A 12,395-nucleotide genomic window follows, 5' to 3' on the forward strand; every position below is an offset into this window, starting at 1 on the left:
CATCGTCGTATAAGATACATTTTCCCTTAACATCCATCATATGAGTGGATGTGTGTCGTTGATTAGTCCCCATACAATGATATGGGTATGGTTGGCCGAATGATCAAGTAACAGAGAGGCGAACGGTATGGATGAATCAGTAAAGGACTGCTCGTGATATGCAGAAACAGGTCAGAAGTGAGTACTGATCGGAAGAGAAAACGAAACTTGTGTGTAATCTCACACCAAAGAGGAGATCAGAGTTTAAAGGGAAACTTCGATCCGGTTCTGGTTCACACCAATTCTGATTTCACGTCATCAGAGATTGGTACGTATTTAAATCGGCAGCTGCCGGTGGTACAGATGATGAACGTCAATATATGGATCTGAGGCTGAGTCACGATCAATAAATCTCCATCTTCATCTTCATCGCAAGGTCAGTTGCAGAGCTTTCTTGACGAATACGGTATCGGAGAGGCCGTACAGATTGTCTTCTCCAATGCAGACGAAGGAGAGAAAGCGTGATCTCAGACGAATCCTGGCTGATCCAACGTCAAGGAACGTTGAAGCAGGAGAAGATCGAAGCCCCAATGGAGATTTTGATCTAGCGTAGCCGTCGCCTTCTAATCGCCGCAGAGCAAAACCCTACAATCGACATTGGTTAATTGAGACCATTCATGGTTTTAAAAAATGTCTGAAGATGATGGTTTAAGTATCTGTGTAGTGTAGTATATAGTATTCTCGAATTGATATCTTTTGAGTGGTGATCAATCTTAATATATCTTACTGACCACGTTCATATATCTTATTAAAACGTTTCACATTAAGTTAGCACACGATTCTATTATTTAGAATCTATTAAACTGCCTAATGTCTATATACTTCATTATCAAGTAAAACCTAATATGTAGACTAATTAATTAGACACAATACAGTAAATATTATTGAAAATATGAGTAAATATTTTGTCATTAGTACTAGCCGTGGCTTTTAGGTTTAGAGTAATTCATGGGTTCACTCCCTAGGTGACAATAGGTTCACCCACCAATAAGATTTCGTTATTTATATTTACTATTTTTATAAAAAAAGAAATAAAATATTTTCAAATTAAATTATATTTTTAAAATTAAAAGAAAAAAACCCAAGAATTGAAAAAAAAAAAGTTGCAAAAAGAAATATTTTTAATTTTTTTAATATCATCAGCAAAACACTAAACCGTAAACCCTAAACTTTTGGATAAACCATTGGTTCCTAAATCCTTGAACTTTTTTTAAAAGTAATTTTAACACCGTCAGCAAAACACTAAACTCTAATCCCTAAATATTAAACCATAAATATTTGGGTAAACCCTAAACCTTCGATAAATTCAAAATCTTAGGATTTAAGATTTATCCAAGGGTTTAGGGTTTAATATTTAAGATTTAGTGTTTTGTTGACGGTATTAAAATTGTTTTAAAAGTTTTTTGGTTTGCAACTAATATTATTTTTATTTATTTTTATCTTTTAATTTTAAAAAACCTAATTTAATTTGACAATATTTTATTTCCTTTTTAAAAGATACTAACTATGAAATAGTAAAACTTATAGATTCATCATAGGGAGTGATCCTAAGAATTACTCTTAGGTTTAATATTGGGAATCCCTCAGTACAACATTGGCTATACATAATGATATTTTGAGTTTTCAATCACACAAAGCATGTTCAATTTTTTTTTTTTTGCGTTTTGGCAAAGTTATTTTTTATGAGAGTGGCAGCAAAATTTATATTTTATATTTATTTATGATATTGTATTTTTATAGAAGCATAATTCTAAAAACAATTGTACATCTCCATGGCCTAAGCTCATCAAGGTAGGCTATCTTTTTTTTGGAAGACATTTTTAAAGAATCTTTTGGAGTAAAACGTGATTTATTTGTGGTTTTGATTTGAGGTTTAGAATCCTGTATATATAAGAAAGGGAAAAGCTTTTTTTTTTTTTTTTTTTTGAGCAAAGAAAGGGAAGAGCTTGACTGATACTCTAGCATATTCCATTCTATACAGTTAGAGAATATTCTGTTTTAATCACATATCTCGACAATTTATTCAAGTTATATGGAAAAAGTAGTTTTCGGGTTTTTTTTATAATTGATATTTAAGTTACCAAATTTTCCGTTTTCTTGTTTTCATTTTATGTTAGTCATATGTAGAAGATATGCAACTACAACCATAAAGATTTTTTTGTTTAAATTTTTGGTTATTGATTTAAATAATATTTACAACTATGATGATTCAAGTTATGAATAAGTAACTTTTGGGTTTATTATATTCAATATTAAAAGATACGTAAAAGATATGCAACTATAAAGAAAAAGGATTTCTTTGTTTCTATTTTTTTTTGGTTATTTAGTTGTACAAAAATATTTGGGGAAAATTGTTTTTTTGGCCCAAAAAAACAGCAACTATGTCCCATTAGTCTAATTTCTTTTTGTACAATTTTTTCCTCTAATACTCTTTAATATTTTCTAAAATAAATCAAATAAATAGTTTAGCAAACAAAAAAAAATTCAGAAAATAGTAAATACTGATGAAATACTTATATCAACTTATAGATATATTTTTTAAGTTCAAAAAATGTTTAAATCATAAATTCATATTTTGTTCTAAAAAAGGTAGAATTGACATTCTACATAGTAGAAAACGTATTCTACTTTTTTCATTGAATCTACTTTGTTTAGAATACGTGTTCTACTTAAATAATAGTAATCTAAAAATCTTTAGAAAACACATTCTACGCTTAACATATAGTTCTAAAATCCGTAGAAATCAAAATCTACACTTTACTAAAATTCTAAAACCTGTAGAAATCAGAATCTACATATTGCTATAAATCTAAAACTAGTAGAAATCGATTTCTAACATATTTACTCTATTCTACCTATTTTAGAATACAGGTTCTACGGATAAGGATAATATTAGAAGAGAATATTTTGGGAATATTCTGTTTCCTTATTTATTTATTAAAATCGATTTACAAAAAAAAATAAAAAAAATATTTTTTTTAAAACAAAGTCGTAAAAAAAAATAAAAAAAAAGTAAAATTGTTTTAATAAAAAAAAAACGTGATTACCCAAATAAAAACATCTCACGTCATCTTCTATATTCCATTGATTGATCACCAAATTTTCACAAAAATTTCACATTCATTCTACCATGATTCATGTCTATGGTTCATGTGGTGTTTGGGAATTGGTTGTACCTTCAGGTTGGAGTTTTTCTGTTGATGCAAAGATAGGAGGAAGGCTACATGGTTTCCAATTGAGCTCCTCTATTGAAGAGTTTCAGAAAATTGTAATTGAGGATTTTTGTTTAAAGGTAACGGATGCAGATTTGGAATTGAGTTATCTACCTATTGGATTGATCAATTCATCAGAATGTCCACCAGTGATCATTGCAAACTCAAGCCAAGTTCAAAACTTTCTAGGGTTTTGTAAGAAGCATCCGTCAACTCAATTGTGTGTTACGTATAAAGCCAAGCAAGATAATGAGAAGAAGAAAGGGAAGATGAAGCAAGGTCAGGTTGATGGAGATGATTATGATGCTGACAAGCATAACAAGAAGAAGAAAGGAAAGATGAAGCAAGAGGAGGTTGATGGAGATGATGATGATGATGCTGACAAAATCATTTCTGAAAAAGAAAACAGAGAAACTTTAGCAAAGAGTTCTTTGCTCGATTTGGTTAAGAAAGGAGATCTTTTCCTCAACAAAACAGTGTTAAAGGCAAGGTTTGAGTTATGTGCAATGAAGCATAACTTTCACTACACAGTTACCAAATCCAATAAATCAGTTTGGTGTATTAGATGTGCTGATAAGGTGTGCTATTGGGGTGCCCGAGCAGAGTGTTTGAAGGGCTCTACATATTTTATTATTAATAAGTATGTCGGTGAACATTCATGCGCACCTTCAAACAAATCCAGTGGTGGTAAGACAGCTTCAGCGAAAACAATAGGCAGTCTCATCATGCATAAGTACGAAGGTGTCAAAGAAGGACCTAAAGCAAAAGATATTGTTCAGATTATGCGTCATGATTATGGATGTGAGATCTCTGATTCTTTAGCATGGGATTCCCGTGAATATGCAATCAATGCCGTCAGAGGTATTCCAGACGAAAGTTATGGAAAAATACCAAAATATTTGCACATGCTGCAAGAGGCCAATACAGGTACCCATTCCTCTTACGAGACTGACGTCAATGGAAGATTTAAATATCTATTTATAGCGTTTGGTCAATCGATTAGAGGCTTCACCAATGTCATGAGACGTGTCATTGTTATAGATGGAACATTCTTGAAGAGTAAATTTAAAGGGGTGCTACTGGTTGCAACTGCTTTAGATGGAAATTCAAATTTGTATCCTATTGCATTCGGGATAGTAGACTCTGAGAATCATCAGTCTTGGGAATGGTTTATGAGACAATTAAAAGTGGTTGTTGCTGATGGTAATGGCTTGGCTTTTATTTCGGATAGACAAGGGTCTATAGCGAAGGCAGTTGAGAACGTGTATCCTCTAGCGGCACATGGTATTTGTATTCATCATTTGTTGAATAATGTGGTAACATATTTCAGAGGCAAGGGATTAGCTGGGTTGGTTTCTAAGGCTTCGAAGGCTTATAGAGTTGCTGACTTTAAGAGAATATTTGGTCATGTCTGCAATATCAGTCCAGCAATAGGAACCTATCTAATGGAAGCAGATGTGAAAAAATGGGCTAGATGTCAATTTATTGGATTCAGGTATGACATTAGGACAAACAACCCTGCTGAGTCTATAAATTCTGCTTTGCGTTCGCCAAGAGAGTTTCCTGTTATTCCTTTGTTGGACAGTATTAGAGAAATGCTGACACGGTGGTTTTTTAAGCGTAAGAAAAAGATTTCAAAACATAAGTATCCTTTGACCATAGATGTAGAGGAAAAGATTGAAAGGAGAATCGAGAAGGGAAAAACTTTCGTAGTTTACCCTATAACAGATAGTCAGATGCTTGTGAAAGGCGATATAATTGATTGCTTTGTTGATTTGGATAAACGGGCTTGTTCTTGTGGGAAGTTCAACCTCTTGAAGATTCCTTGTAGACACGCAATAAAAGCCGGTTATTCTGTTGGCAGAGAAGCACACACTTTGACTGATTTTATGTACACCACGGGAGCTTGGAGAGAAGCTTATCAGGAAAGCATTAATCCTATTGCTGTGCCTGAAGACTCTTGGTCCGTCCCAGAAGATTTGGAAAACTCAGAAGTGCTACCGCCTGAAACAAGAAGGGCTCTTGGAAGAAAAAGAAAAAGCAGATATGAAACCGTTGAAGACAAAATTCGATCATCACAAGGATCACAGGGAAGTAAGACTCGCAAGTGCAGTAGATGCTCTGGTAGTGGCCACAACAGAGCAACTTGCAAGATGCCAATATAGCCGACTTGTCTGCTGTTATTATGGGCAACTTTGTTTCGTTTTTCAGAAGATATTTGTTTAATTTCTACTTACTTTGTTTCAGTTTCATGTAACTTTGTTTTATTTTATTTGTTTTAGTTTTTTAGACACCAAGAATAATTTCTAATTACATTGTTTCATGTTTTATGCAACTTTGTTTAAATTTCATGTTGATAGCAATATAGTACTGGACTTCCCAGACTGCAAAAACCGACCAAAATACAAGGATCGATCGATCGTTTTATGTCATGGTCGATCTATCTAATCGATCTCAATATATTTAGAATTGCCAGACGAAGCGGTGCAGTTTTGATCGACCGGTGCCAAAACATCGATCCAGAACGATCGATCAGCTTAGATCGATCGGTCCGTTTTATACAGAACGATCGTTCCGTGAAGAACGACCGAAACAAAACGATCGATCGTTTCACAACCGATCGATCTCTTGATCAAGAACGATCGATCCCTTTCTCAGGGATGTCATTCAGTTCGATTTCCATTGTTTTGGTAAGCATAAATCCAGGAAATCATAAAAACTTTAACATAAAACTTTAACTGTAACATAAATCCAGAAGAACATTAAAATTTAGGATAAAAACCTAAGAACTAGTACAAGCTGACGTCAATAAAAACATGGAATAAGACAATGAATAATATGAACTGAGAGTGATCAGTTATGGTCGTCAGGACTGGCGCTCCTACTCTGTCCTGGTGCTCGTCTGCTCCTATGAAGGCGTGAACTTCGCTCTGCATCTGCTGCTCCGTCGGATAGTTCATCTACCGCATCATCAACATCCCTGTGTCTAGTAATGTCAGGAATGTCTTCAGTCATATCAGCAGGCTCTGAAGTCTGCGGAGCGCGGCAGCAGGAAGGAGGAGGTGGACATCTAATCTTTGCAAGTGCACCCCACACCGTCTGCATCATCGTCGAAAGCTTAACCAATGTATCTGCAGTCCAGGCGAACCACTTTCCATCGTTGCAGTGTTGTTCGTTCCCGGAATATGTACATTAAAGCATCGATCTCCTACAAAAACAAAGACAAATCTGTAAAATAAAGATTTTATAGAAAAGGTAACTTGTAATAAAAATCAGCAGTTGAATGCTTACATAGTTTTTAAGCCATGTGCTTACAGACATAACACGTCCGGCTAATTCTCCATCTAATATTGAAGGACCAATCTGTATAGCTCTGTAATCAAAATATAATACTATAGTTATCAAATACTAACAACATCATCGAAATGATATATACAAAGAAATTACTTACGTTCGTGTATTTTGCCATTCTGTCATCTTCTCAAATTTATCTGGATGCACAAACACCAACCAATTATCTGGGTCTTTGCTGCCTGCTACCCCTATCTTTTGGTCATCTAATCGTGGTGATGATACCTTCAATGATGGTGGAAGTTCCAACCAATCCAATGAATCTTCGATTGTAGGCTTAGATGTATCCAAATCTTTAACAAATGTGTCTTGTGAAAGTTTCTTCATGCAATTTTTGAATAACTCGTTTGTATCCATATGAAGATCACTAGCTGATGATTGAGTCAAATTACCACTAGGTAACTTAACATTCAAATCATCAGTCTTTAACTCTTTTTTATTCATACCCTGTTGAGAAACATAAAAGTATATTAGAGAGTTGAATATTATAAACGTCAAGTTCCAAAAACAAATTACACATACTCACATCAAATTCAAAATAGAATACTCACATAAACATTTGAGTAGAATATTATAAAATGGTTACCTTTTTCTTGGATGGAGCTGTGTCTTTTTTGCTCATGGTAGATATAGTGTCGATTTTTATCTTTTTAGGACCGCTTGGTTGATCACTCTTCCCCGCCAATTCAGTAATCAGTAAAGATGTCCTCATCTGTGTAACTTCACTCTCAATCTTCACCAATCTGCCAGTTACATCTGTCTCAAACTGCTCTGTTCTACCCGAAGCTATCTTGAGCTGTGTAATATCAGTCTCAATTTTCGTCAATCTGTCAGTTACCACTTTCTGAAACTTGTCAACTATATCCGAGAACTGGTTACTGATTTTCTTCTCAAAAGTAGTAAAAGAAGCTTGTAGTAGACCCTCCAAAAACTTTTTCATATCTGTATCAATGTTGACTTTCGATGAAGCAACTAGTTCACACAAGACCTTCTTCTTCCTTGACTCTGCTCCTCGATCCACATACTTTCTTTTGTTTCTTCCTGAAATATCACTACTCTTAACAATCTCAGTATGACCTACTTGTTCTTCTCCTTCCTCTCCTTCTTCTCCTTCCTCTTCTTCGTTTCCTTCCTCTTCCTCTTCGTCAGCTTCCTCAAATTCGGAGCTTGTAGTTTTTTGTACTCTCCAAACATGATTACTCCAATCATGTTTTCTTTCAATCATATCGAGGATGCGATCCACTCTTTCATCTTTCTTCTCATCTTTTCTTACAAAATCTGTTGCCAAAAAGACCTTTCCATCTCCTTGGAATTCTATGAGTGAATGCATAATTCCCTACAAAATAATCAAATCTTTAACAAAGTGAACAATGCAATGAAAACATTATTATTAAAAAATATATATTAGCATACATTCTCTGGAAATAAAGTCTCAACACCAATGATATCTTCATAAGAACATTTTGCACATCCTTTCCAATTACCACACAAAGGACCTGTGTAATTGTCGCTGACTTTTGTACCACAAATCTCTCCTAAAGCAGGAATAGCTTCCATTATCCAAATCTGGAAACCAACCAAAAATCCTTCCATCAGGTACCCCTCCTTATTCTCCAATTTAGCCTTTGTTTTATCAATCTGCTTCAACAGAAAATTGAACGAATACAAACCCCATGGGTAGTTCCGAAACTTGTCCAAATCCATTGCCAACTTCATGTAAAGAAGTGGGAAATTCACCTTCTCATCTCTCCCCATTACCACACCCATAACAACGCAAAGATAGACCAGCCTCACCCTATCAACCCAAGTCCAGGTACTGCTTTCTTCCAAATACTGGGTTTTTATGATCTGCAAGTTGATTTTCCCTCTTGTCTTTATCTGGTTGCTCCAAAAACCATCATCATCTTTCCATTTAACCAACCTACTTTTCTTTTCTTCCATTACTTTGAGACCAGTTACAGCATGATATCTTGCAATCCGAAACGCATAGGTCTCTTAGCAAAGGTGAACCACTTCTCATGTCTCTTGCTTGTTATCAACTCCTTACACAAGAAAGAGTGTACTAGCCTCGCCGAAAACTTCAGATTATTTTTCTCGATATTCATAATATGCGAGAAAAGGGGATCTTTCATCACTTCATCATATTCTGGTTCCATTTTTTTTCTCAGCAACTCGAGCAGTTTCAAACGGCAGCTGTTATTAATCTTTTTAACCTGAGGTTCCAAGCCTTCACCGTATTGACGACTCGGCAATTCCAACTCCATACCTGAAAATTAAACATAATTAAAATATAATAGCTATCAATAACTAATATGAATCACTAAAATAATAGATTGTGTGTGAAATCTTCGTTAATCATCATCCTAACAGACAATTTAACAAATTCAAAAATTGCCTCTTTTATAGATATATTTTCGAATTCTAATACTGGTGATAGAATTTCATACCTTTGTAAATCGACTGAAATAGTGATAAATTCAGAAAGAGATCACAAAATCTTCTCGGCTAGGTTCAAGAATCGTCGAAATCAGAGTGAAATTGAATGAGTTAGGGTTTATAAACTTGGGAATATGATATTCTACCCCTTGTTCTCCAAGGAGCAGAGAAAAATAGGTTTGATAGATTAGAAATCGAGTTTTAATAGTGTAGATTCGTGCTTGTTCGGTTTAAATCAAGTGGGAATCCAACCGGACTTAACCGACTAAAACCAAAAAATCATTTTTCGACTAACATGGACACGGGATCGATCGGTCTCCAATATATGACCGATCGATCTACTGTCGATCGAGCTATAGCAGATCGGCTAACCTGGGCTTCGCTCGATCAGAATATGGTCCGCAATTTTTTTTTGTTCTGGACATTTATCGGGATCGACTGATTCAGATCGATCGGGTGATTACGGGATCGATCGGTCCCGATGCAAAAATGTCTTCGTCGTTTTTGTTTTTTTCTTGGATTTTAATATATTATTTTAATCATTTTCGTTTGAAAATATAATTTAATACTTAATATTTTTTTTTCATTATTATTTCGTAAATGAGTGTATAATGAGTGTCCATATAATTAGGTTGGTGGGTTAATTTTAATAAATTAATCAAAGTTGATTCGGGGTTTGTCTCTATATCATACTTTACATCTAAAATGCATGCTTCAATGCATATAAACACGATTCTGAACATTTTTATGTTACATATTAATAATTTTCAATAGAGCAGCATGTGTGGTGATAACCTTACAATCGATTTCTGATCAGATCATATTTTGAGTTATGAAAGGCTGAAACAATGATATTGAAGAATGTATAGTTCAAAACTTCAAATGTTTTAGCTTGACGGATGAAAAACGCAATATTGATTGTACCTAAAAATTTAAATGTTGAAACATGAGTGTTGATGGAACACGATGATCTAAGTTACATTTAAAAAATTTGGTACATTTACTTTTTTCTTTGAACAATGAAAATCAATGTATTCAAGCAATTGTTGATGGTTTTAATTATATGTACAGTTTCTATAGCATACATAATAATGTGTTCTTTTATAAATCTTTCGTTAGTTACAGATTAAGGGGAAATAAATTTTTAAATAATTTGGTGTTGCACTAAAAAGAAAATCGAAAATACAGAATTAAATCAAAATCATCGATTAAAATATATTTCAGTGGCAAGGAATGGTAAATACTATTGAAAACTAAGGGTACCTCAAAAAAAGGCTTTGTGTTTCAATAGTATAGATTTAGTTTTGATGTCTAATTGACATTCATGTAAATTATCTAGACAATAGATGTTTTTATAAAAATGGTGTGAAGAGAGCTCTCATGATGACACATAAGCAATGGCAATTGTGTTAATTACACATGTGGGTGAAGTTAATTGATAAAAAATGCTCCTCAAATAATAAAAAGAGGATTCATAAACTTATCTCAAAAGTTCTATTATATTGCTACAGTAATTCTTTCCAGAAATTACTTATATTTATAGAAAAAGATCAAATCCCTCAAATTTACAGTACATATTCTCACACTTAGAAGTTTACATTGCCAAAAAAATAGAATGAAATACTAACTAAAGCCCGCAAACCAAGTCGACAAAAAGTGATGGTCGACGAGCTCAGGAAAAAGTGTCAAGCTTTGTTCGTAAGATACGCTGAATCTCCACTATGTTGGCTGAGGGAGGCCTCAAAGTTTAGGAATGCAGCATAAAGTTTTGTTCCTTCCAAATTAAATATAAGGAGGTTTGACACACAAACTTTAACATGAGAGTGAATTTTTATCTCTCGATGGCTCTTTCATCCATCTTATCCCATCATCAAGAAAAGGAGGTAGAACAAGATGGGTTTTATGATAGAAGAAAGACCTCACTGCTGAGCTAAATGGACAATCAAAAACAGGTGTTTTCTTGATTCCATTCATGTTGAGTACAAAATACACTCCAGAGCAATATTAACATCCTATCTGCTCATTCTATTCTTGGTTGGTAGGCTGTTACGAGCATTATCCAGAGCAGAAAAGCATATTTAGGAACCATACTTGAGAACCAGACTTCCATAAGCCAGTCTACTACAAAGTCGATGTCATGAAGAATAGTCCACACTGCAGAGGAGGAAAAGGATTCTGAAGGAGGAGAGTTACCAATTTTCCAACAGTATCGATCATCCACCTCATATGCTATAGTATATTTGTGGCTAGGAAGATACTGTCTCCAAAGTTGAATAGCTGGACTGCGACTACGAGAAACATCACAGCACCATTTTCCTCGAACCAAAGCATCCCTGACAACTGTGTTGATTGGGACACCAGTTATAAGAAGACCTCTATCTAAAATAAGATCAACCAAAGCTGCATAAGATGTCCAATCATCAAACCAGAAAATAGCTGTCATCCAAATAACCAACTTCACAAACCATAAATGGCCTCCACAGGGGCCTGAGCTCACATAGAGTTTTTAGATCCAGTTGCCGGAACTTGAGGCATCTAAGGTCCATAAGTTATTATCACCAATTAGTCGAATATGAGTCCAAAAGACCCAGAGAGAACTCGAGGCTGTAAACAGAATCCAAATCAGCATCAACCCCAAAAATTTATTTCTGTTGCGTATATTCCTTAAACCAAGACAACTAGAAACTCTAGAAGAACAAACCGAGTCCCATGAAACCTTGGCCCCTCTTGCTCCATTTGGAGCGCCTTTCTTTAGGAAACTATTACACCTATGTTCAAGAGTCTGGCAGATATTAAGTAAGATGAAGATTGAAGCCCAAAAGGATATAGTTAGTAAATCACAAATTTGAGTTATTGAAGGTGACAAGCAAATAAGAGATACTTAACTGTCCAAGAAGAGAGCTTTGAAGAAATCTTATCAATAGGAGGTTGGTAGTCTGGTCTTCTCATCTTTTTGTAGCGAACGGAACTCTATGATACACTACAAGAGAACGTGGTGATAACGACCACCTTTTACGACCAAAAAGTGGTGGTCGTAAATTTACGACCAGGTTACTTCTAACTTACAACTAAACAAGGTTTGGTCGTAAGTTAGACGTAATATTACTTCTAATATATTTAGCCGTAAAGTAGAGGTAATATTACATCTCATGTACGACTAGATTACGACTACGCTAAATTTGGTCGTACCGTGGTCGTGAAATTGCTTCTTAATATATTAGTTGTAATGTAGTCGTACGTTTTACATCTATCTTACGACTACATTATCATTTGGTTGTACATTAGAAGTTAACGTTACGACCAAATTACATCGAATAGTGTCTTTCTGATTTACGACCTACTTACGAGTAATTTAGT

At 34.6% G+C, this 12,395-nt stretch overlaps 2 protein-coding genes across 2 annotated transcripts; one reads left to right on the top strand and one right to left on the bottom strand.

The window, feature by feature from the left end:
- The first annotated feature begins 3,169 nt into the window (after positions 1-3,169).
- On the top strand, positions 3,170-5,416 carry LOC130499043 (uncharacterized). The gene is made up of 2 exons (XM_056992935.1): positions 3,170-3,604; positions 3,701-5,416. The coding sequence occupies exons 1-2, from the start codon at positions 3,170-3,172 to the stop codon at positions 5,414-5,416; spliced, it is 2,151 nt and encodes a 716-aa protein (XP_056848915.1).
- A 688-nt stretch (positions 5,417-6,104) lies between these two features.
- On the bottom strand, positions 6,105-8,543 carry LOC130499045 (uncharacterized). The gene is made up of 7 exons (XM_056992936.1): positions 8,016-8,543; positions 7,803-7,938; positions 7,189-7,643; positions 6,703-7,049; positions 6,543-6,624; positions 6,400-6,459; positions 6,105-6,350 (listed from the first exon to the last, which is right to left on the bottom strand). Exons 1-7 carry the CDS (start codon positions 8,541-8,543, stop codon positions 6,105-6,107), a joined length of 1,854 nt encoding a protein of 617 aa, XP_056848916.1.
- Between the last annotated feature and the right edge of the window lie 3,852 nt (positions 8,544-12,395).

Source organism: Raphanus sativus, chromosome 8 (genome assembly GCF_000801105.2).
Source record: "Raphanus sativus cultivar WK10039 chromosome 8, ASM80110v3, whole genome shotgun sequence".
NCBI lineage: Eukaryota > Viridiplantae > Streptophyta > Magnoliopsida > Brassicales > Brassicaceae > Raphanus > Raphanus sativus.